Source organism: Trachemys scripta, chromosome 9 (genome assembly GCF_013100865.1).
Source record: "Trachemys scripta elegans isolate TJP31775 chromosome 9, CAS_Tse_1.0, whole genome shotgun sequence".
NCBI lineage: Eukaryota > Metazoa > Chordata > Testudines > Emydidae > Trachemys > Trachemys scripta.
In genome coordinates this window covers 77,415,736-77,441,146 of record NC_048306.1, presented here as the reverse complement: position 1 = coordinate 77,441,146, position 25,411 = coordinate 77,415,736, and the positions used below count along the sequence as shown (strand labels likewise).

Sequence of the window (25,411 nt, the reverse complement as noted above, 5' to 3'; positions counted from 1 at the left end):
GTCTGTTATAACCTAAATTAATGTAATAAGTGTGGTCTGTAAAGTCTCCATTATAAAAAACTGTCCACACTAAACATGCCTATTGTAAAAGATTTCCTGACAGAGGAAGCTGAGCAAGGTCTGATGATCTGAGGCCCACAAATTTAAGTAAAATAATTATTTTCTGTACTACAGTAGTGCCTAATGGACTCCCAATCAACAATTGGGTCTCTAGAATGCTGGGTATTGTAAAAACATGTACCAAGACATGGTCCATGCCCCACAGAGCTTACAATCTAAGTATAAGATGAGAGGCAACAGGGGGATACAATGAAAGATGGAGGGAACACAAGGGCTTAATAAGACTATTAGAAAAAGTGTGATAAGCAGTGGTCACCAGCTGCTTAGCCATTTACAAATGCTTACAAATTGATTAACAAAACCTGTTGCTGACAGAAAATTAATACTAGCCCATTACGTTAAAGAATAACATGACCTGGCTAGTCTTTACGAACTGAAGGAAAGTTCTTTTACACTACAAGGTTCACTTTCCAGGTGTAAACCCGTTTTTTAAAATCACTGTCCTTGGACAGCTGTCATCAGGGTGCAAGGTGATTTATATGTTTGATTATGAAAATAAGAAACTAGTGTAAACACGAACTGAAGATGGCTATTCCATTATTGAATGCATCCTTCGGGAAGCAGGACCAAATCATGCACAGTTGAAGAATTTGGAGAGATTTTTATGTTAAGTTACAGTAAATCTTCATTGATCATTATCAGCCCTAGATAGTGCAATATAAAAATATGCACACTATGCACAGGGTATGTCTACATTGCACACCACTGGTGGCGGTGTGTAGGTTACGTGTACCCATATGCTGAAGTGAAAAGCAGGGTGCATCCACACTGCAGTGCACAGATACACATGACAGTGAAAGAGTCTGGCACTAGGGAAAGATTCCGGCGGTGGTGAGCCAGCTGGACACTCCACTCCTAGAAACAGCAGTGTAGATGGGGGAGGCACTGCTTGGGCCTGTAGAGAGCTGTGTAGGGGACATTCCCTAAGAGTTCAAGCGTGTCTTTACTCATCTAAGCAGTGCCTCACCATCTACACTGTTACTTATACCCTCACTGGGGGAAGAGGGATGTGCAGTGCATGTATTCTACATGCCAACGTAAGGGAACATATGCAATGCACACTCCTAAAGAGAAACCTGGCTAAAAATGATGCTGCTGAAATAGCTGAAATAACTTTACATATATGAAACTGTAAAACTAATGAGTTATGATGAAAACAATGAAGTTATGGTGGGATTTTAATTTTTTAGCATATCATGGTAAGAAGTTAGAAAATTCAGAGACAAGGAAAGAGAGGGGTTTACTTAATAGAATGTTGTTAGAGATTGGGGTTTTAATCAGCCAAGGAGGTATTGTAGACCTTCTCTATTTTAGGAAAACAACATATTACTGAATGTTTTTCAGTAATAGGTCCTCTCTTGTCCTTTACCCTCAAAGGCCATGCCCACATTAGGGGAAAAGGTGCAGTTTTAAACATAACTAAATTTATTAGCACACATTAAAATCCTACTGTAGACCGGGCAATCGTGCTTTTAACTCAAGTTAGTTTAGTCAAGGTAAACCATGCTTTTTCTGTAACTATGTTGGATCTATTTTGTCTCATCTATTTTGTTCCCAAAATCTCATGCTTCAGCACTTCAGCTGGTCGCTTGCAGGGGTCAGAAGGGACTCTTCCACTGAAATGTATTCTTTGCGGCGGGGGGTAGGGGGAGAAGAGAGCATCTCCTTTGTCTGAAGCTTCAGAGATGGCCACAACTGGAGATGAGACGCTGGTCGGGGTGGGCCAGTGCTCTGAGGTGGTCCTGAGAATTTTCTCATACACAAGTGCTTGGTGGCCTGTTCTTTGCTCTCATACTCAGGATCTAACTGATAGCCATAGATCAGATTGACAGGGATATGGGTGGGGGAGGGTTCACCTTCCTCTACAGTGTGGGAAATGGGGTCTCTTGCCAGAGAACATCTGGGTATATTCCACTTCATCAATTCCCTGCCATTCCAGGGGCTTCTGGCATTGGTGAACCTCAGTCCTTCCTATTTTCTGCATGGCACATAATAGTTTAATCTCCCATGGTCTGTAACATTTTGGTCCAATTTCACTTGCTGAGTTCAGTGTGTGGACGCGGGGAGGTGTTGGTGGCCTGTGATATACAGGAGGTCAGACCAGATGATCTGGTGGTCCTTTCTGGCCTTAAACTCCATGATCTTCTCAAACAGTTAAACCATTTTCAATACCAAATGAAGCAGGCCAGGGAGAACACACTGCTAAATATCATTATCCAGAATAGTTAGTTTTTCTCCTGTAGGCAGGTCCATAAAGAACTGGCTAGTGTGTATGTGTACCACAGCTCTCTGCTAAAGGCCTTAGACTGGCAGGTGACTAAAGGGTAGCCTCATTTAGCTGAAGTGGTCAGGGCCTGGGTTTTCAGAACAGGATGTGCTGAGCTCTATCTCAAGGCACTCAAGCACCCAAGGTTGGCTGAGGCCTACACATACTCCAGGGCACCTCCTGTGTTCCAAACTATGATATAAAATGTATTTTAAAAATAGCTATACCTCACAATATGGATTGCAGCATAATTTGTAACTGCTGTATAATGTTTATGGCTTAAAAAAAAATACTCTACTTCCTTTTTATCTAGGTTTTTTCATGACACCAAAGCACTCAAATTTAACATCCGGCATGGTCTTGCCACCCTGGGTAGAACTGTTTTCCCATTCAGAGAGGATTCCAGAGCCAATAACTATTGTCAACCATTCCTGCACCCATGAATCGTATAGCCTATTAACTGATCTAGCAGCTGCACTAGTTTCCAAAAATAGCCTGCTAATGTCTTCTGTAGATATAGAGCAGCCATTTGCATCAGGATGAGAAAAGGAATGCTTAAAAATCAGGGAAGAGAGCAGGAAAAAAAATTAGTCTTTCATCTCACACATAGAAGTCAAAGGTTATGTTATTTGCCTGATTGTTTGTGCAAATCTTGTTTGGTACTCAGTAAAAAGGAGGTTATGAACTGTATGTTTAGACTTCTGAATTTGACAGACAAGTCGTAGTACATCAGGAAATGAGTCTATGGTTTTGGAATCCATGTATGGTAAGGATAGGCATTTAAATATAGAAGGAATACAAGCATTTTAATCATGTAGCTGCAAAGGCCAGAATCTTGACATATTCTAGCCCTAAACACTTAGAGCATGTCAGACACAGGAGTTTCTGTGTTTCACACAGGTTGAGTATCTACAATAGCAAACCAGTCAGATAACCACAAACTCTTGCTAAGCTGTGCAGTAATTTCCTCTTTTACCTTTTTGTTCCATTTTATATGTTTTACACTTATGTGCAACAGAGACAGAGTAGATCACACTAGGTTTTTTCATACAGTATCAAGGTATAAGCTTATTAGATAAATCTAAAAGGGTATTAATTAAGCTTTAAGAAACTATATCAGAAAATTAAATCCATCTAAAAGCATTATTTTAATAGATGTTTTCAGTTTGAGGAAGTCTCATTGCCTAGGCAACCTGACCACAAAGTATTATACAATTCAGGCGATGCTATCTATTTTAAATAGATTAATAAGATAAATATTATATTTCTAACAGCTGTTTATCTAATAAATTGTTTGCTTTGTACTAAATAAACTGATACATTTAAATGGTATGTTGAGAGGTCAATATGAAGTTAAATATTTTAAAGCCTAAATGATCATAAGGCCGGATTATCTGTGTGACTGGCAATTGCACAGAGTTTACATATGAACTGATCCTACTTGGATCTATGTTTAAAGATCCATAGTTCCATGCTGATACCAAAATCACCCCCCAGACTAATGTAGAACAAGGATAAAAGTTTGTCTTTGAAACAAGACTGTAATGAGACCTTGAATTAATTAAACTCATTTATCTCTTGAAAATTATAACATCCCATGTTAAGCTCAATTTTCAATATTGTGAATGTTATCATCTGATAATCTTTATTTTGCTTTCCATAATTTCTTATCTGCTTTCAAAGCTATTTTGGTTAATAAAACTCAAATTCATAATAGTTGTACAGTCTGTACTTTAAGTAAGGAACACAAATCCAAAGAACCAAGAAAAAGCTAGTAGAGGAAACTGGTTAATTAAATTTGCTAACCAATGTGTGTATTATAATCTTTCTCGCACAGCAAATTTACTCGCAAGGAAAGACACTGTTTTCCTACCTTCACTTGGTATATCACCCTCACCTCCAAGTTAACTGACAAAGACAGATCCCTCAACCACACACTTAAAATCAAATGGCAGATAGTGGTTTACTGGGAAACTTATGCTGTCTTGGATAAGAAAAAAACACACATACAGGTGTCAATTCTAAGCTTAGTAGAGGCTGTTTCTACGTAAATATGAAACCCCTATCAATATTGGAACTAAGACATTCCTGTTGCGGCCGTGTGAGGGACAGCTATTGAACAAGTATGAAGGACTGCATATCCCCTACATGTGGTTGGGCTGATCTCTATGCCACTTTCACATGAGCCACCACAGAACAGCAGTATATGCAATGGAAAGTGGGAGGACATGGCCAATGGCTTTGTGGTTACAGAGGTCCAGTTGCCACAAACTTCCCCATAGAGAGGAGGGGAGCAGCAGCAGCGGCACAGGGGCATATCTATTTTTTGTCAAAGCATAGGAGGGAAGAAAATGATGAGTTACTAGAGAGAAAATGAGGAGTTCTTTAGTGGAGCAGCTATTGTGCTGAGGCCATTACATTAGGATCTTTGATATTGGATCACTACATAAGATATTGCTTTTTAATTTTATTTTTGAAGAGTGGTGGTGGCACGCATCAAGTCAGAGAAACTTGCTACTCATGTTAGCAAGCCTAAAAATGATATATTTGAAGCACTGTTCAGACAGCTGTGTATGCAGATACACACTTATAAACAATAAAGATGTATAGTACAGAATTCTAGCATCATCTTCATGGGATACCCAAACCAAATGTGCAGTATACGACCACAGTGATTAGTGAAAAGCAAGATACAGCCTTGGCAACAAGAACTACACAGGCTATTTTAAGAACTTCTGTTCAAGGATAACAGTTTCCAATACCAATGAGCAAAAAAGAATAAAGTCTGTTTAGGCATTATTGCTCTCACATGAGGATAGAAATAGAGTAGCAACTAAGTGGATTTTCTAATGCACTATTAAAAAAGGATAATTAATACAGTAGTTTTAGTGTAAAAGTGTTCTACATTTGTGATAAAGATTTTAAAAAACTGAGTTAGCTAAAGACTTTTGTTTTTTTAAATAAGAGGGATAGAGATGAGCTGCTAGTGCTATATGGTGGGGCCAGGAAACTTACAGGACTCCAGCCCAGCTCGTCCCTCCCCTCCCCAAAAATATAGTGAGCCTCATGTGGTGTCCACAGAGAAGGATATGGGACTCTGGGGCTATATACACCACACCTTTTCACGACAGCTGCTCCCAGGGCCGGCTCCAGGCACCAGTTTCTCAAGCAGGTGCTTGGGGCGGCCGCTCTGGAGAGGGGCGGCAGGTCCAGGTATTCGGCGGCAATTCGGCGGACGGTCCCTCACTCCGCCTGGGAGTGAAGGACCTCCCGCCAAATTGCTGCCGCAGATCGTGATCGCAGCTTTTTTAGATCGTGATCGCAGCTTTTTTTTTTTTTTTTTTTTTGGTTTTGGCTGCTTAGTGCAGCCAAAACCCTGGAGCCGGCCCTGGCTGCTCCAATAACTCCCTGGCTTTCCAATGCAGCATGGGCCTGGCTCTTAGAACGTTCGTAGTTATTTTGAGGCACTACCAAAATTTTCCTGAGTAACATAAGCCACAGCAGGGAAATGACTACGTTTATCAGGTTATAATTCAGTCAAACCTGAATGGAATTTCATACAATGTGCAAAATAGAAGTCTCTAGCCCTGGGCCTTTGTCCCTGCCAAATTTTAAAGGCCTGCTACAAACAATGGAAGTGTTAGAGCTTCGCAATAAAACGTCTCCACAATCTTTTATAATGTTAAATATTAGGCAACTTAAATGCAGGGGTTACTGTCAGCTCCCCCTATAATACTCTTTAAGGAGATATGTAACCATTGACACACAACTATATTTTTTTCATTTTATGTACAGATTACCCAAGAAAGGAAAAGTCCCTGTCCCTTGGGATGCAAAACTCCCTCAAAACACTGACACCTCGGTAAATGACCACTACAACCTATCAAATCAGAAGATAGGTAAGGATATGCTACTAGTTTCAGTTGACTTGCAGATTCTGTCCTGTGTGTGATTTCAGCCACTCACTAGATATAGCCAGCTTGTATAGTCTAGATAATATATTTATGAACTACACCTCTACCCCAATATAACATGACCCAATAACAACACAAATTCGGATATAACACGGTAAAGCAGCACCCCGGAGGGGTGGGGCTGCGTGCTCCGGTGGATCAAAGCAAGTTCAATATAACGCAGTTTCACCTATAACGTGGTAAGATTTTTTGGCTCCCGAGGACAGCCTTATATCTGGGTAGAGGTGTATATAACTGTTAAAATGAAGCTGAACTAAGCACAAATTGAAAGTTTAATCTTCCTCTAAGGAATCCTCTGTCTTGGACTTAAGCTAGAGACAACATACAAAGCTCTTCTATACCCACCTCTTGATGCCAACACCATCGAGACAACCCTCCAGAGTCTGTGGGATCTGTGCAAGGACTATCACCTGAACTTGCCCAAACTCTTTACTAATACAGAACCACTTGCTGTTAGCTAAATTTTTGTGCATAGAGCTCATTTTCTATGTAGCACCCGAATGTTTCTGAGGCATTTGACAAACATGACAGCTCCCTGCTCAGAAGAGCCTACGGTCTAAACAGAAAATATACAGTACAAACAAAGGTTTAGGGAAGAGGACAGTAGCCAAGGACTACAGTTTTCAAACACAGATGCCTTAATACCTAAATAAAAGTAGTCTGATTTTCAGAGATATTGAGTATCTGCAACTCCCATCGATTTAAAATGAGCTGTGGGTGCCCAGCCCATCTACAAATAAGACTATGTTTAGGTGCTTAAATAGGGATTTAGGTATCTAGCTTTAGCCATTTCAGTTGGGAAAATTATAGCAAGTTTTTTTTATCTTCCTATATTTGATCATTTTTTCCCAAGCTCTAGGTGAATTAACCTTATTACCCTTTAATGATCCTCCCCATCTATTAATATTATGACTATAGTCTAACAGCCCTTCACCTTTACACACACACACACACACACACACACACACACAGCTTTTCCCAATTAAAATTGACAGCTAGAGTTTAAACTTGTTGACCTTTGGATGCATATACTAGGAAGAGGTTTAACTGTGGGCCTCTGAACCTATAACTGGGAGAATTTGGGACCCTTGATATACCATATGCCATCCTATTCCAAGTTAAAGGTGACTGACTTAAAACCTGACAATCTCTCTTTAAAAGGGATGTTTCAAATACAGTATGCAAAAAAGTGACCCAACTACGCAGTTCTATTTCTAAGAAAATTTCCCATGTAGTGTATTTAAAATGACCACAAGCTTGTGTCTGAGTTCCAGCCTCCCACGCACAGAGATCCCATGGATCTGATATTCTTGACTTTTGGTTCACTTGTGACCATTGCAAATCAAGCTTATGACAACAAGCAAAAGCTTTACTTTCAAAGGGACATCAGAGAGCTTTGTTTTCTCAGTTGTTCTTAAAGTTTTAGTTTGCCAAATACAGCAGCAATATACAGCATTGGTTTTTCAGTTCCTAACAAGAAAAATAGACTCACGTAAACCTTTAAAAGCAATAGCAGAGCAGGCAGCAGATGGGATTTCCTGAAGACCACGAAGAAATGATCTATGTTTTAATTTGGGGAGCCTTAAAAGACAATTCTAGCTTACACCTTATGCTAGTGTACAAATGTATCCTTATAATTGTGCTACTAACAACTAAGATAAGTGCAGCTAGCACAGCTTGCTCTAAGACTTTCCTTCAGCAGAACATAAGGAATGCTGGCACTATCTAGTGTTCTTCACCAGCCTCTTGTTTACAAGTGCAACATACAGAATATAAAATTTGCTGAAGCAACATTTCCCTCCCTAACACCTTCTAATAACATACCGCATATCTATAGTATACCGGCCTTAGAGTTCAAAACTCCAGACCTTTGTAACTGCATATATCTGCATTCATTAAACCACATATACAGTGCTTCAAATCCTGTTCCCAGTACCTAGCCCAAGTAACTGGAGTTGATATCTCCATGGGGGCATGACCGGAAGACAGCCTACTCCCCAAGTAACATAGTATCAACTGAGTGACTATGCAGCTGCTACTCCAGCCTCAGGACTGGAGCAGCCTCTACAGCCCTAGTGGGCAATGGATCTGGGCAGGGATATATCCACCAATCTCGCCCCCACTAGCATCAATCTTGTCTCCACTACATGCCTTACATATTACTCCTGCAGAACAGAACTTCATAGATTCTGCTGTGTCTGGAACCCTCCATGGTCAGAGGGTGCAACTTTGTAGTCCACTAAAGGTGCTGGGAAATCAGCGGTGCTGAAAATTTAAAAAAAATACCTGTTCTACATTTTCTTCTAACATCAGTAATGTTGTAAGTAGGCTTTTCTTCCAGTAGACACCCAAAATTTACAAAATTGAGATCACTAAGTGAATGATCACCTTGGTATTTTAACCAGATCGTCCTACAAGTTTCCCCATTTTGGGCGGGGGGGGGGGGGGCAATACACCTCCTGAACAAGAACAGGGTTTAGCATGTGCAACATGCACCTACTCACAGAAAGGCATCAAGGACTTATAGAATCTATTGTTTTCTTATTTAAAACAATACTATTCACTCATAGACAGAGCCAAAAGAGTGGACCAACACCAGCAATTAGACATTTATACTAAGCACATTTGTGGGAAATTATATTTACTTTGGTTCCTGAAAAGCATACTGATGATACAGCAAAGGACATCAATGTTAACTTTATAATAATGGAAACAACTGCAACATGAACACAGTAAGATACATCCAATTTATCTTACTGGTAACACTGTTTTTCCTCTGCTTTCAGGAACACAGACTGAAATATTCTAAGATGTCCAACTCAAGCGTAAATGCTTCAGGAAACAACTGCACTAACAGCTCAATAATAACTACTCATGTCATTCCAGTAGCTTATGGATTTATTTTCATAGGAGGAATCCTGTTAAACGGTGTAGCAGCATGGATTTTTCTACATGTTCCTAGCAAGAAAAGCTTTGTCGTCTATCTCAAGAACATTGTTGTTGCCGACCTTCTTATGAGTCTGACTTTCCCCTTCAAAATTCTTAGTGATTCAGAAATTGGGCCTTGGCAGCTCAACATTTTTGTCTGCCGATTTTCTGCTGTTATTTTTTACCTAAATATGTACGCTGGAATAATATTTTTTGGCCTCATAGGGTTTGACAGATACTACAAAATTGTAAAGCCTCTGCTTACCTCCTTTGTTCACACAGTTAATTACAGCAAGATTATCTCTGTAGTCATATGGGCATTGCTCATGTTTTTATCATTTCCAAATATTATTTTAACTAATCAACATCCTACAGAGAAGAATTCCAGAAAGTGTGTAACTTTTAAAAGTGAGCTTGGTCTACAGTGGCATAAGGCTTCAAACTATATTTGCCTAGGAATTTTCTGGACTGTGTTTCTTCTGTTAATCATTTTTTACAGTGCAATAACAAGAAAAATATATAGTTCCTACAGAAAGTTCAGGAGAAATTCAACAGTAACTAGGGAAAAAATCAATCGCAATATATTCAGCATCATGTTTGTATTTGTCATTTGTTTTGTGCCATATCATCTTTGCAGACTTCCATACACATTAAGTCAAACTGGGTCTCAGTTCTCCTGTCAGTCAAGCAAAAATCTGTACTATGGAAAAGAATTTACTCTGTTACTGTCCGCTGCAAATGTGTGCCTTGATCCCATTATTTATTTATTTCTCTGTAAGCCCTTTAGAGAAAAGTTATACCAAAAACTGCATCTCAAGTTGACAACTTCAGGTGAAATAGAAAACTCTAAATCCAGAAGGTCAAACACTACATGACAGCATAATTATTTCAGAAATTCACATATCCCTTATAAGATACAGTATGGAAAATTATTCCAGTTTGCAAAGCAGTTAACAAAGGAATTGGATAAACGAAGAGCAGGTGCAACAATAAACACAAGGTGTCAATTTAAAAAGCATTTCAGCTGTTTGTTTTCCATATTAAAAAGTATTACCACATATCGTACTATGCACTACTTCCAGATTACTTCAAACTATAACTTCTTATAATGGAATATATTAGTTGTCTGTGGCCTAGGACAGGCAGGAGAATGACTGGAGTAGAAAGCTGGATATCCAGGCCAGAGTTCTATGCGAGGGGCAAGGATTAACCAGCAGAACTACGCAACAGCTGCAGCCTGTTAGCCTCCATAAACCAACCTGGAGCACATAAGAAGTGCAAGCTAGCAACAAGGGCTTGGGAGTGACTGAATAGCAAAGCTGGACAAAAAATTTTGGACAAAGCTTACTCCACGAAAAATGCAGTTTCAGTTGCCTTCCAACTATTCGTGAATTTGACACAAATATAGTTTTGGGCATTCACAAAATGGCTAGAGGAAGGAGGAGGAGAAAGATGAGGAGGTAGTGATGCTATCGTGCTGGTGACACTATCCCCCACTCATAACCTTTAGCCCAGTGGTTGGGGCACCCATCTTGAATGTGATAGACCCAGGTTCAAATTCTCATTCTGGAACAGACTTTTTGATTCAACAATTTCAACTCAAACTGATTTTTTCCCCTATTTTTTGCAACTGACGTTGGATTTAAAAAAAAACCAGTTGTTTGCCCAGCTCAGGGATGGAGGAGATCTTCTACCACTTCTGACTTCAGCATCAGACTGTTTTGGAATGGCTGATAGAGGCCAAGTCAGAGTACTCAGCCCCTGAAGGGAAGAGAGAGCCCTGTATTAATCTCTACCAAAATGAAGAGCTCAGATGAAGGATTCTGGAGACGGCTCCACCCAGCCAACCGTAGGACAGTTGAAGGAAAATAGGAAAGAATAAAGGTGTAACAAAGCTCAGATCCTCAAGGCTCTATGGAGAGCTTGGGGAATCCTAGAATGATTTAGCCACAGGAGGTAATTTTATTTGAAATCTTTATGGAAAATTCCTATCTAATTTAAGAGTCTGAGTCATTACTATATCTACAGGATGAACAATCCCTGTCTAGCATGCAGTTTAGGCTTCACCAGAGACCCTGCAAGGCAAAGTGGGTGTGACTTGACTAACAGTGAATTTTTAGGAGGCGAGGAAAGTCTACTGAAACTAGTTGTTTGTACCTAAAACTCAGAGCTATTAGTTTCTCTTTAAAACAGGACATTTTTGTACCTGGAAAGAATGATTTTGTATTTTTGCTTTGTTTCTGGCACTATGTTACATTGTTTTTCTTTGTACAAAGGGCTGAAAACTACCCATATTTCATTTATTTTTGTGTGTATATATGTTTTATTGTGCATCTCACATGTTTTATTGTGTTTGTACTAAAAAAATAAAACCTCTTTTTCAATGCAGCTAGATTTGTTTGTTTGGATTTTATAATTTTACATGGGGAGTGGGCCAGTGAATGTAATGCTTACAAAAGATTCCAGATGACTCCACTGGAAATGGAAGCTTTCCGTTTTACTCTCTATCTCTGGAAACAACATGAGTTTTTCCAACAGGGATCCTGCCAATTTGCCTTACCACTGTTCTGGAAAGACAGTCTCTCAGGATGAAAGGGTAGTTCATAACCAATATGCATTTTTAACTAAAAATAAGGCATCCTGGTGACAAGGCTATGGGCTGTATTGATAATCAGTAAATAAATGCGTTCACTGAATCCCTAATCTGTTTGTTGAGGCCATTTCTAGCATGAACTGATTTGAGAGCACCAACTCACAGCAATGGCTTTTTGTCACTCTTGACCTATGCCAGATTTGCCCTAGGAGACTAGAAAGTAAACACCACATTTCTGGAAAACCATCTAGAATCCCCTTGATATTACTGTTTGAATCGGAAGTGGTCCCACACCGTAATCTCACATCCCCACATTTTACAGAGGTTTAGATTTTTATCTGAATGTCACAGCTTGGGTTCATATCTAGTCTGAACTTTCTTTTAAGATCAGAAACAATATTTGTCATGTTGCCTCAGGTCTCCTTGACACGACAGTCTGGTTACAGAACAGTGTATGTAGAGAAACTGCACTGGTTGCATTGGTAGACTAGCTCCTCCTAGCAAGAGAAATCCAGATTTGTCAAGGAGGGAAATCTACTGGTTTGTGAGCAATTTTCATTTTATTATTGTAATTTATGGCAAGAGCACTTAGTGCCTTAATAGGTGCCCCTTTATATATGCTGCATTATCTAAACAAAAGGATCAGTGAAAGAGTACTAGTATAGTGACATGAAAACTGCTTCTGTCACATGCCTTTGTGAAACCTCATCTTCACTACTAGAAAGTAATTTATGCAAACATATCTATATTCTGGAAAAATCTTTCCTCCCCACCCCAACAGGTTGACATGTTATGACTTTGAACGACTAGATATATATTAGGGAGTTACAATGGAAAACATGCTGCTCGCTATGCTTTATGCTTATTATTTTTTTTTTCTTCAAAGAAATACTACATTTTGGGCTTATTTTCTTTATATTGCCTTATTAAAAAACAATCCGTCACTGGGTAACTTTGATGCAGAATAGTGCATTCATAGCCATTGATCCAACTATATTTTGGTGTCTGTACCAGGCACAAGTCTCAACCAGCCTACCTATTAAACCAAGTTTTGCTCCCTTCCCCTCACAATGCTTTTCACTTTTACTTGGACTGAAAATAAGCTAAATAAACTGGAAAGGACAGGTCTTGCAGGTGAGGTCAGAAATGTATTTTACACTAAGGCTTGGTCTACACTAAAACCCCCCAAATCGAACTAAGGTACACAACTTCAGCTACGTGAATAACGTAGCTGAAGTTCGAAGTACCTTAGTTCGAACCTACCTCGGTCCACACGCGGCAGGCAGGCTCCCCCGTCGACTCCGCGGTACTCCTCTCGTCTAGCTGGAGTACCACAGTCGATGGCGAGCACTTCCTGGTTCGACTTATCGCGTCCAGACAAGACGCGATAAGTCGAACCCAGAACTTCGATTGCCAGCCGCCGAATTAGCGGCTGGGTGTAGACATACCCTAAGAAGATTAACTTTACCTCTGAAAGAAAGTGAGATGCATACCTTCAGCAGACTATCTACCCCAACTGCCTCCCCAGATGGCCAGAAGTCTTGCAGTCATGCCACTGTCAACATCCATCCAAAAAGGGACTTACTTTCTATAATTCCTTCCACTGGTTCAGAACCAAACAGAAATGTGCCTGTTCACTTTAGGCAGCTACATAAGCATACGAAGTGTACCCTATAGAAGAATCGTCTTCCTCATGACACCCTGGGCTCCACTGTAATAACATGGTTGTGTTCCTTTTGAGAAGTAAGGGACTGAAATGTATTTTGTGTCTACTGCAGAGATAACTCTCTCTGTTCTCCTCCTGGGTAGAGGTAACATGCAGCATGAGAAGCCAAGGGAGATTTAAAGCATACCTTTGCATTGTGAAAATGAAGTTGCTCATAAGGTTTTAAACATAATTTCTAAATGGAATTCAAAACCATCTTTTTCTTAAGATTCACTTGGTCAGCCACTCAAACTCTTGAGGTGATGACCTGATAGGAGCACATAAATCTGGCACATAAAACTCATAAATGTAGAGTACATAAATCTCACACTAACTTATGCATCAGCTCATACACCTGCTCCAGCCTGTCGTGATAACGCACGACAACCGGACAAACGTCAATGTTCCCATTAATATGCAATGGGTTATTTAGGTTAATGCTTTGGACTGGAGCTTCAAATTAGACTTCAAATTCCTTCTCCACCAACAGAACACCACCGTTTTTCAGAAGCAAGGGCTAAACTCAGCAAATGAGAATTAATTTAATGGAGGAAAGCTCATCCGAAACTCTGCCAACATAGAGGATGAAATCCTGGCCCCACTGAAGTCAGGTGGGAGAATTTCCACTGACTTCAGCCTGGTCAGGATTTCACACACAAAATGACTGATTTTCTTCTTAAGTTTTAATCATGCATCCTTTTTATGGAAGTATATTTAATAGGAACATCTCTTAATAGATCAACTAATCAGGATCGCTTACACAGCACTGCACATTTTTAAAGCACTGTGTAAAAATGAATTAATTAAAAGTAATTAATTATACATTGTAAAAGCACTACACCATAGCCTGTCAAGGAAGATACTTGCTATCACATGTTACACAGCTGCCATTAGCTGCCATGAAGTGCAGCACTAGGTCATTTACAGACCCTGCTTATTACCATTTTTATACAGCAGGTTGGTTGCACACAGTGCAGTGTTTCAAACAAGAACTACGCCCCTCCCTAAGGAGATTACAATCTTAAATACACAGGAGTTACACTGAACTACAAAATAATTTACAATTCTTTGTGTTTAACTCAAAAAATTAAACTCCATCCCTTCCCCTCAACCCCAAAATAAATATCCCGCTCACAATTCATATAACTCCACTGTGGCAGGATCTAAATTTTTGATGTTTTTGTAAATATATTATGGGGTAAAAAATGAATCTTTCAAATGAAAGTCACAAGACACAGTGTGCTGAACTTGCTAGCTGGTATATGTAGAGATTAAAAATATACAGAAAAACCTCCTTTTGCTCATTTCCCAAAAAGATGTGCAGGAGCCTCCTTGAAGAGACTTAGGGACAGTACAAAGAGAGCCAGAGTTGACTTGGATTCCTCATAACAAACAAACGGGAAGAAAACTATAAATGAAAGAACCTCCATAAGAACTCCATGACTGAATGCTGGTAATAAAACTTCTCAACAATTACTCCTTACGGACAGTTTTTAGTCACAAAGCGTATAATCACAAGATGGATGTGGAGAAAGGGATAAAGGAAAATTCCAGGACTCATTTTTATTTGTCCCCCAAGTATTGGGTTTCTGAAGTTTATATTAAACTCAGCTCTCACAATAACTGGCTATAAGAAAAAAAAACACTTAGTACATCTTCAAGAATGATCACCTCCTAATAACATGTAAATATTTAAATATCAACATAAATCCCAGATTAAAAATAAAGATTTCCCCCAACTCCTCATTAAATTATATTTTCAAACTCACTCTCTCTCTCTAAAATACAGACTTTTTTTCTACTATGGTTAGGGTGTTACAAACACTAATGTTACAAACACAAATGTCAATTTCATATTTCTCTCAGCTTAGACTGTGTTAGTGTGTGAGATGCCAACTCCTGTGTGTGTTTTCCAACTTTATACAGACACACTGGAGTTCGGCAACTCAGCCCACACATACACACAAGAATTCAAAGCTGAGAGAAATCTAAAATTGACATCTGTATTTATAACTTTACGTAACATACAACTTTACATTGTACATAAGACAAGGATCCAAAGACAATGGGCCAAATTCATCTCATCAGTAACTCACTCCATGTCAGGACTACTGTATTTTTGAGGTCCGAACAAGCTTCTGAATATGTTGTTCTCCTACATCCCAACAGCAGAAGGGTTGCGCCTGTAATGTGATTGTGCAAATGGCCTTGTAACTCTCCTCTCTAGCAAAATGCCATATGAATCTCCATTTACACTGCCATGTCCACCAATATAGCCATTCTAATACTGTTTTCAGCTACCTAATCAGCACTTTGCCTGCTTCCTTCCTATGTGTGTATTGTTCCGCATTATATACCTACGTGTGTTTCTTGCTCCCACATTCACACTGCTGCTCTTTAAAAGTGACAGCAAGAGAGATTTTTCCAGGATTCAGAACAACAAACACAGCAAAAGTGAACCCCAGTGACTGAAGCAAAAGTGAACCCCTGTGACCAAAGCAATCATCCCACCAGGACTTTCCCAGGTGAGAGGATGATTGCAGCAGCTCTCAATCTTTTTAACTCTGATGAGAAATGCCACAGGAGAAAAGCCCGTGAGACTGTGGATATGTCTATGCCAGGGGAGGGCAAATTATGGCCCGCAGCCCAGATCCGGCCTGTCAGGGCTTTCAATACAGCCTGCAGGATTGCCAGCCCCATGGCACAGCAGGGCTAAGGCAGATTCCCTGCCTGCCCTGGCCCGTGCCACTCCCAGAAGCGGCTGGCACCATGTCCCTGCGGCCCCTAGTGGAGGAACGGGGAACCACGGCCAATGGGAGCTATGGGAGTGGTATCCACAGGCGAGGGCGGCATACAGCGGAGCCGCCTGCCCCGCCCCACCCCACCCCCAGCAGCCACTGCCAGACATGCTGGCCACTTCCGAGAGTGGTGTAGGCCAGGGCAGGCAGGCAGGCAGCCTTCCTTAGCCCCGCTGTGCACCACTGCCACCCTGGAGCTGCTCAAGATAAGCAGCGCCAGGCTGGAGCCCGCACCCTGAACCCCTCCTGCACCCCGCACCCCAACCCCTTGCCCTGAGCCCCTTTCTGCACACCGCACCCCCTCCTGCACCCCAACCCCTTGCCAAGCCCCCTGCTGCACTCCACCCCCTGCCCTTAGCCCCCTACTGCACCCCTCACCCCTCCTGCACCCCAATTCCCTGCCCCGAGCCCCCTGCTGCATCCTGCACCACTCCTGCACCGCAACCTCCTGCCCCAAGCCCATCCAACCCCCTCTGCTTTCTGCCTGCCTTCGACCCCTCTCCACACCCTTGTCCCCCTGACAGCCCTCCCAGAACCCCCAACCCATCTAACCCCCCCTGCTCCCTGTCCCTGACTGTCCCAACCCCTCTCCACGCCCCTGCCCACGACAGCCCCCTCCAAACTCCCAAACCATCCAACCCCCACTCCCTGTCCCCTGACCAGGGCTGGCTTTAGCAAAGCCCAGGAATCGGGCTGCACTCCGGCTGGGATTGCGGGGCTTGGGGCCCGGCCACAAGTGCTCAGCCGGGGCTGGGCCGGCGTGCTGGGCCGGAACCAGGGCCGCCGCCCTGGGGCCTGAGCCGAGCTGGGCCGGAGCCGCTGGGGCCAGGGTCGGGGGTGCTTGGTTGGCGCCGCTCGGCCAGAACCAGGGCTGCCACCCTGGGTCCCGAGCCAGGCCGGAGCCACTGGGGCCAGAAGTGTTCGGCTGGCGCCGCTCGGCCAGGGCCAGGCCAGCATGCGCGACCGGAACTGGGGCCAGGGCCGGGGGTGCTTGGCCGGCACCGCTCGGCCGGTGCCCAGGGGCCCGAGACGAGCCAGGCTGGACCCGCTGGGGCCAGGACTGGAGCCGCTAGGGCCAGGGGTGTTCGGCTGGTGCCACTCAGCCAGAACTGGGCCCGGTGCCCCGGGACCTGAGCCGAGCCATGCCAGAGCTGCTGGGGCTGGGGGTGCTCGGACGTGCCGCTCGAACGGAACCGGGGCCGGTGCCCCGGGGACTGGGGCAAGCCGGGCCGGAGCCACTCGGCCAGGGCCGGACTGGGCCGCGCCATGCCTCGCCTCCCCGAAGCCCTCCTCCTCGTGTCCCCCCCCCAGCTTACCTGCTGCTGCCCACCTGCTCCTCCTTGTTTTCAGACTTCCCGCAAACATCTGATTGGAGGGAAGCAGGGGAGGGGGAGGAGCAGGGGCGCAGAGCTTTCAGGGGACGGGAGGAGGGGGAAGACAGCTGCAGGGCCGGGCGGCGTGCTAAGGCTGCAGGGGATGGGGGGAGCTGGGAAGGGGCTTTGGCTTGCCCAGCGGCGCTTGGCCGCTACTTTTCAATCTATATATAGCCGACCGGGGGAAATCCAAGACATTTTTAGAAATCCCCCCCGGACGGCTATTTATAGATCGAAAATCCGGACATATGGTAGCCCTACTCTAGAGCCTGGGATCCAGCCGGAGTCCAAATGTCTACACTGCAGTTAAGAAGCCCCTTAGGCTGATCCCAAGTCAGCTGGCATGGGCCAGCCACAGGTTTTAATTGCAGAGCAGATATACCCTGTGTGGTCACAAAGTATGTGAAACCTTGTATATCAGTAATTGGCCTAACAAATGATTGTCAAACCCTGGTTCAGGAAAGTATTTAACCATGTGCTTCAGTGCTTTCCCAAATAGAGATGCTTTCTTGAATCAAGGCCTAAATGATGGGTGGATGTGAACTTTCTGGATTCAAGTACTAACACTCCAAATTAATCAGATGGGGAATATTATATTTATAACATTCTTCCTCCTGGGAGAAAGGGCTATATACAGCCTTGTACTCTTTAGAGTCATACCACTGCTTCTTAACTTCTGACTATGATGGAAGTCCTATCCTTTTCTCCTACACTGAAGGCTGAGGTCTGTGATGTATTGCCTCCTGCAAGAAGGGGGCTTAAAATAAAAGTGTCTTGATACCTTTGGCTAGATCAGTCAGCGATCATGACTTCTTCACTAACTGACACAAACAGGGGAGCATACTGAGGGGGTGCTGATCCAGAAATAAAGACAAAATCTTAATATGAAATAAATTGCATTTTTATTAATTTGGAGATAATTCCATGCCTCCTCCCCTTCTGAATAACTAGAAAGATTTCAGAAAACTAGAGACATTTCACTCCTGTTGGATCCAGGGGGATTCTTCTCCTTTTAGATACCTGAGGACGTTCTCTGAGATCTGGGTTCAACTTGAACTCCAAAATCTTAAAATAAATTTAATTTCAGCACCTTGGGTTTCATGTTAAAAACATATAGAACCACCAGTTCTGCATGACTTAGGTGGGAAGCCATAACTCAGCCCACATTTGCTCAAAATGGAGTCCAGGATCACTCAAAAACTTTATGAACCTTTGCAAACATTTGACAAGCATGGGTCTGAGTTTTGAGTTTGTGACTAAGCTTGAAACCAGACACAGAGTGGTTTCTTTGCAAAGGATTTTCCCAACCCTGTAGGCAATAAGGGTATTTTGTTTGGTGGTGATAGCTACTTCCATTTGGCATGTCATTCAACTTTCTGAGATCTTGACGATTGTCTGCAGTGAGTTTGCTATACATTTTAGTTTCTCTGTACTACTGTCAGTACCACAGGCCCCTAAGCTAAATTCAACAGCTTGTTCTACTGTCTGGATTTTTTCTCTAGCTCCAAAACGCAAATATGAAGATTTTTGCTGCTCATCAACCCATCTATTTTTAGTAGTCCCTGGACAAACCTCAGAAGATTTGAAACTTGAATTTGGTTCAGAAAGACAGCCATATGCTCAGATACACTTCTACCCCGATATAACGCTGTCCTCAGGAGCCAAAAAAATCTTACCACGTTATAGGTGAAACCGCGGTATATTGAACTTTCTTTGATCCACCGGAGCACGCGGCCCCCCTCTCTCCCCATCCCCCGGAGCACTGCTTTACCGCATTATATCCAAATTCGTGTTATATCAGGTCGCATAATCTCGGGGTAGAGGTGTACTTACTAGAAGCACTTGAAACTTTTAAGTCTGAAAACTGGGCTGTAACTCTTGCAAGAAAAGACTTACTCATTTCTTACACCACTGCTTCTGGTTCCAAACCACATGCCACAAGACCAGTCCTTAGTTACAGCATCCTGGCACTTCTCATTCTAATTCCAGCCATAACTTGAAAGTGGAAGGTGGGGAGGAAAGGGGAACTCCAGTGAATGTCTGACAAAGCTTCCCAGCACAGCACAGCATGCAAGAGATTATGAATTGTAAAGTTCACTAACATGCTAGGCTCTAATTGCCCTATATAGACCTTGCTGGCAGTCTCTAAAAGGTACCTGCTTCACATTAACATAGTTCTGTTTGGACAGCATTAACATGAATTAGATACTTTTCAGGGAGCACCCATCAACACCAGGCAGTTAGATCCCAGCATGTTAGCACAAATCACATACCTCTAGTTAGCTTTGCCATCACCATCCAGACAAGCCCAAAGTTTCAGTCTTAAAATAAACTAAGGTTTGAGCGAGAGTCACCAATCCCTCATTCTCAATTAAATAAATGTTTGTTAACCTTAATTTTTATTATAACATATTAACAAGTCTGTTTCAGAGTAGCAGCCGTGTTAGTCTGTATCCGCAAAAAGAACAGGTGCCACAAGTACTCCTGTTCTTTTAACAAGTCTGTGGGATTGTTGATGCTGCATGTAGGCCATCTGAGACAAGGAGGTAAAATGACTCCCTAAAGCAGTGGTGGACAAATGTTTTGGCTCAAGGGCCACATCTGGGTGGGGAAATCGCCTGCAGGGCCATGAATGCTGGGGCAAGGGGTTGGGGTGCAGAAGGGAATGTAAGATCTGGGAGGGGATGCGGTGTGTAGGAAGGGGCTCAGGCCAGGGGGTTGGGGGCGCAGAGAAAGGGGCGGGGGTGCAGGAAGGGTGCAGAGTGTGGGAGAGGGCTCAGGGCAGGGGATTGGGGTGCAGGAAGGGTGTGGGGTGCAGCAGGGATCAAGGCAAGGTATTGGGGTGCAGGAGGGGGTGCAGAGTGCAGGAGGAGGCTCAGGGCAGGGGGTTGGAGGCTTAGGGCAGGGGGTTGGGGTGCAGGATGCAGAAGGGGTTTGGGGTGAGGGCTCCGGCCTGGCACCTCTTACCTCGAGCGGCACCAGGGTGGCAGTGGCAGGCAGCGGGGCTAAGGCAGGCTCCCTGCCTGCCCTGGCCCCGCATCCAGAAGCGGCCAGCATGTCCAGCAGTGGCTTCTGGGCATGGGGTGGGCAGGCTGGCCTCCTCTGTGGGTACCACCCCCGAAGCTTCTATTGGCCGAGGTTCCCCGTTCCTGGCCACTGGGAGCTGCAGAGGGAGGGCCTGAAGGTGAAGGCAGCGCACAGGGGCCACAGGGACGTGGTGCCAGCCGCTTCCGGGAGCAGCACGGGGCCATGGCAGGCAGGGAGCCTGCCTTAGCCCCACTGCACCATGGGGCTGGCAATCCTGCAGGCCAGACTGAAAGCCCTGATGGGCCGGATACGGCCCACGGGCCATAGTTTGCCTTCCCCTGCTCTGAAGTGATAGAAATTACCCAAATGCCACCAAAATGTTAAAGCATGATAATCCATTCTATTTGTATTAGCACGTCAGAGTTTATAACTCCATTCTTTAACTTGCTGCCTTCTACCCACACAGCTCACTCTGGTTTTGCCCTGCAAGATGCAATGTGCCCTCAATATCTCACTGAAGTCAATGGAAATTAACAGGTTTAGAGGCCTGTGCAAGGTACGGCCCCATGACAGCAGCAGTCAGTTTGCCTTCAGCTCAAGAAAACATTGTTCCATAACATCTTCTCCCAAAGAGGAAAAAGGCAACTTTGGATAGTTCCGTGAACACTAACATTTTTCTATCATGACCCTTTTAGGTAACTTCCACATGGTTAGTGTGAGTGTTGGTTTTAATTACGTCAATCTACACATTTAAAAACCACAGAGACATTTCTTTTAAAAAACATCCTACGCACGAAGGGGAAAGGATTAACATATTATCAGACAAAGATGTGACTACCTACTGAGACTAATCAAGCATTTTACAAACTTTCTTCTAATGCCTATGAGACTTCAGAATCTAAAAAGGAAGGTATGTATTTTAAATGCTTTTTATACATTTTAATATGTCCTTATACACCAAGGTAAATATATTGCATAAAATACTAAATAATATGCCAAATGCAGTGAAAAACTAATAGGTTAAATATTAAAAGAACTAATGTTTTTCACTGCACTTATTAAGTGTTACTGCATTATAACCGTTCTGAATGTCTTGCCCTTTGGAGACCCTGGCTCCTTCCACATAAAAAAAAAAAAGCCCTCGATTAGAGCAGTCCCTGAGCCAAAGAGCACTGGATACAGCTCATTCCCAAGCTCATCTGAAATCAAGCAGAACAGTTATTGTGGAATGACACAGTGAATTCTGTCTCGTATCGGGAGTTTGGCTCCCACCTTCTGTTGGCTCAGGAACAAAACCAACTATTTCCTCTGTACCTTGTGGGCACTCAACTTCATTTAACCTCAGGTTAATAATCTCTTTTTTTGGGAAGGGTAATATCCTCCATTTGCAGAAGGGTGATTATAATAACGTTATAGATCTTCTATTTCTAGCCATGAGTACTTTCAAGTATTTGCATTTTTATATACACAATATACAGAGACTAAGTAATTAAGTTATATTGATTTATTGTCAACTGTTACTACTCGTGCAACATTTAACCTAGAATTATGTTTGATCACTAAAACAAACAGAATTTTTAGCAAATGAAAAAGACTGTACTATATAAATAGAAAGCTGGTATGGTTCAATGCTATTTCAACAAAGACTTGCTTCCCTGTCTTATTTCTCAGAAAAAATTTTTAACACAGTCATTTCCTCTTCAGTCAACATGTTCCAACTAAAGTTAATGCCAGTGTAGCTACTAAAAAAACCCCTGATATACAATGGTAGTTTCAGATAGTTAAAATAATACTTAGATTCCCGTCTAAGCAAATACACTTTCCTTTCCCTAAATGTCCAATGAAGCCTGAAAATATGAAGCAAATGACTGACAGATTCTTTAAATGTTTTCTGAACTACATAAAATATTCATCAAATATATATATATTGGTTCAACTAGAAGAATCCACAGTTTTAGAAATACTTAGTACCGAGCACAGCTACTCTGCTGTCTCTATCTATTGGACAGACCCTATATTGCTTTTGACAGAGTATTATTAATGTTTACTAATCCTATAATATTTTTATATACAAAGTATTTTTATAAACATTAACTTAACTGGGGGGATTTGGGGGAGGGGTTGGTTTGGTTTTTTGTTAGTTTTTGTTTTGTTGAGTAAAAGTGTCATCTTTTTTAAAAAAAAGTTACATTTTAATGTGGCTCCAATGAACTAACTAGGTCCCTGATCCAGTAAAACCAGGGCCAGTCTTATGGGCAAGGTGATCACCCCGAGTCACAACTTTTAATGGTGCCAAATCACCATTGTGGGGTGCACATCACTCAGTCTATTTAGTTATTCATTTTACTCTGCTGCTCCACTCATCTGTTGTTGTGTGGTTTTGTTTTGGGGTTTATTTATTTTGGGTAAACTGCTGGGTGACACTGAAAATGTTTTCGACCCTGAGGAGAAAAATTCCCAGGGGCAGCCCCGCTGCAGACACACAAGTAACTTTACACACACAAATAGTCCCATTCACTTAAATGGACTGCTCACATGAGTGAACGTACTCAAGCATAAGTGTTTGCAGGAAAGGGACCCAAGATATTTTAATAAATTGCTTAAACATGAATGAAACCCATGCAATGTAATATGAACTATTCCAGACACTGGAATACTTTAGTTTTGCTAAAATCATTACCAAGTCTAGTCACACATTTTTATGAAATTATACTGGGACAAAATTCTCACACTAATTATCTCTAATGTCTTGCTTTTCTCTCTTTTTAGGTTCTGGATATCTTTAAGCAGCCAACACACCTTACTTTTCCACAGGATAATTAAAATGTCCTTAAGCAATATCTCAAATTGCAATGTCTACACACAAATGGAACCATTTACCTATTTTTACTATTTAATTTTCCTCATTGGATTTATTGGGAGTTGTTTTGCCCTATGGGCGTTCACTCAAAAGGATCAGAAACAAAAATGTATGAGCATCTATCTAATTAACCTCCTCACAGCTGACTTCCTGTTGACTATGGCATTGCCAGTAAAAATAATTGTTGACTTAGGTATTGCCCCCTGGAAACTGAGGATATTCCACTGCCAAGTCACAGCTTGCCTCATCTATATTAACATGTATTTATCAATCATATTTTTGGGATTTGTAAGCATGGACCGCTGCCTTCAGTTAATGCACAGTACTAAGATCTATCGAATCCAAGAACCTGGATTTGCCAAGATGTTATCTGCAGTTGTATGGATAATGGTTCTCCTTATAATGGTACCTAACATGGTGATTCCAATCAAGGAAATAGAACAAAAGCCTACTGTGGGGTGTATTGATTTCAAAACAACATTTGGAAAAGATTGGCATGTGTTTACTAATTTCATATGTACAGCAATATTCCTGAATTTTTCAGCCATGATACTTATTTCCAATTTTCTTGTTGTTAGACAACTTTACCGAAACAAATACAGCGAGAGTTATGCAAATGTAAAGAAAGCTCAGGTAAATATACTGTTAGTAACGGCAGGCTACATCATGTGTTTCGTTCCTTACCACGTTGTTCGGATCCCCTATACTTTGAGCCAGAGTGATGCTATAACTGATTGTCTTCTGAAACAAACCCTCTTTAAAGCAAAGGAATCCACTCTGCTGTTGGCAGTGTTAAACCTCTGTTTTGATCCTGTTTTGTATTTTTATCTTTCCAAGACATTTAGACTGAAAATTACTGAGACTTTTACTTCACATAAAGAAACAAAGACTCTCACAGGAGAAGGAGTACACTGAGAAGAGGCACATTATATACAAAAGTACTGTAGTATTTCAGCCTATGTAAGGATATTAAAGAAGGTACTAACAGTGATTCCCCCAAGAGACAGTGCCCCCCCCATAATTTGTCCCCCACACTTTAAAATCCAACAGTTTCACCAAGTACAAAAATCTCTTGGGTCTTCTGTTAAAATTTGTAAGCTACTGTCTATAGAAACCATTGACTGTATCTGTCCTGTGAAAGATAATAATAATAATAATAATAATGGAGATATCCCATCTCCTAGAACTGGAAGGGACCTTGAAAGGTCATCGAGTCCAGCCCCCTGCCTTCACTAGCAGGACCAAGTACTGATTTTGCCCCAGATCCCCAAGTGGCCCCCTCCAGGATTGAACTCACAACCCTGGGTTTAGCAGGCCAATGCTCAAACCACTACTTTATTAACTATGTAAAACTTACAAACAAGTTAATTGACTTTGTTCTTAAAGTAACTGATACAATGTAAACAAAGGCTATAAGCCGTTAAGTGACTTTCACTTCATTGTAACAGCAACGGCTCCTAGACCCCCACCCTCTGTGATTAAAGGGCCGGGAGTCTCAAATGAATTAGCACACATCCCGAAAGTGGTGGAGCAGTAAATTAAAATATGGTTAAAATATTAAATGTATGTCGATGAATGCTTGATGTACATGAACGGTTAAGGAGATGCCAGCCTAGAAAGGGAGTATCCATCGGCCGAAGAATGTGTCAAGTGAACTACCAGACAACCCCCGGAGGGTAAACTAGGATCCACCCCATCACCTGGAAGGATGAGAAACACAAACTTTGGACAGTGTGGAGCCACCAGGAATGTGCCACTTTGGACAGT

At 42.2% G+C, this 25,411-nt stretch overlaps 3 protein-coding genes across 3 annotated transcripts in view; 2 read left to right on the top strand and 1 right to left on the bottom strand.

Annotated features, from left to right (window-relative positions):
• Positions 1–25,411, bottom strand: part of MED12L (mediator complex subunit 12L) — a 317,383-nt gene that overhangs the window by 200,805 nt on the left and 91,167 nt on the right. The window lies entirely within an intron of this gene.
• On the top strand, positions 9,154–11,709 carry P2RY14 (purinergic receptor P2Y14). The gene has a single exon (XM_034780712.1). The coding sequence runs from the start codon at positions 9,171–9,173 to the stop codon at positions 10,161–10,163; it is 993 nt and encodes a 330-aa protein (XP_034636603.1). The 5' UTR covers positions 9,154–9,170; the 3' UTR covers positions 10,164–11,709.
• Positions 21,564–24,782, top strand: GPR171 (G protein-coupled receptor 171). Its single transcript, XM_034780704.1, has 2 exons — positions 21,564–21,694; positions 23,554–24,782. Exon 2 carries the CDS (start codon positions 23,609–23,611, stop codon positions 24,557–24,559), a length of 951 nt encoding a protein of 316 aa, XP_034636595.1. The 5' UTR covers positions 21,564–21,694; positions 23,554–23,608; the 3' UTR covers positions 24,560–24,782.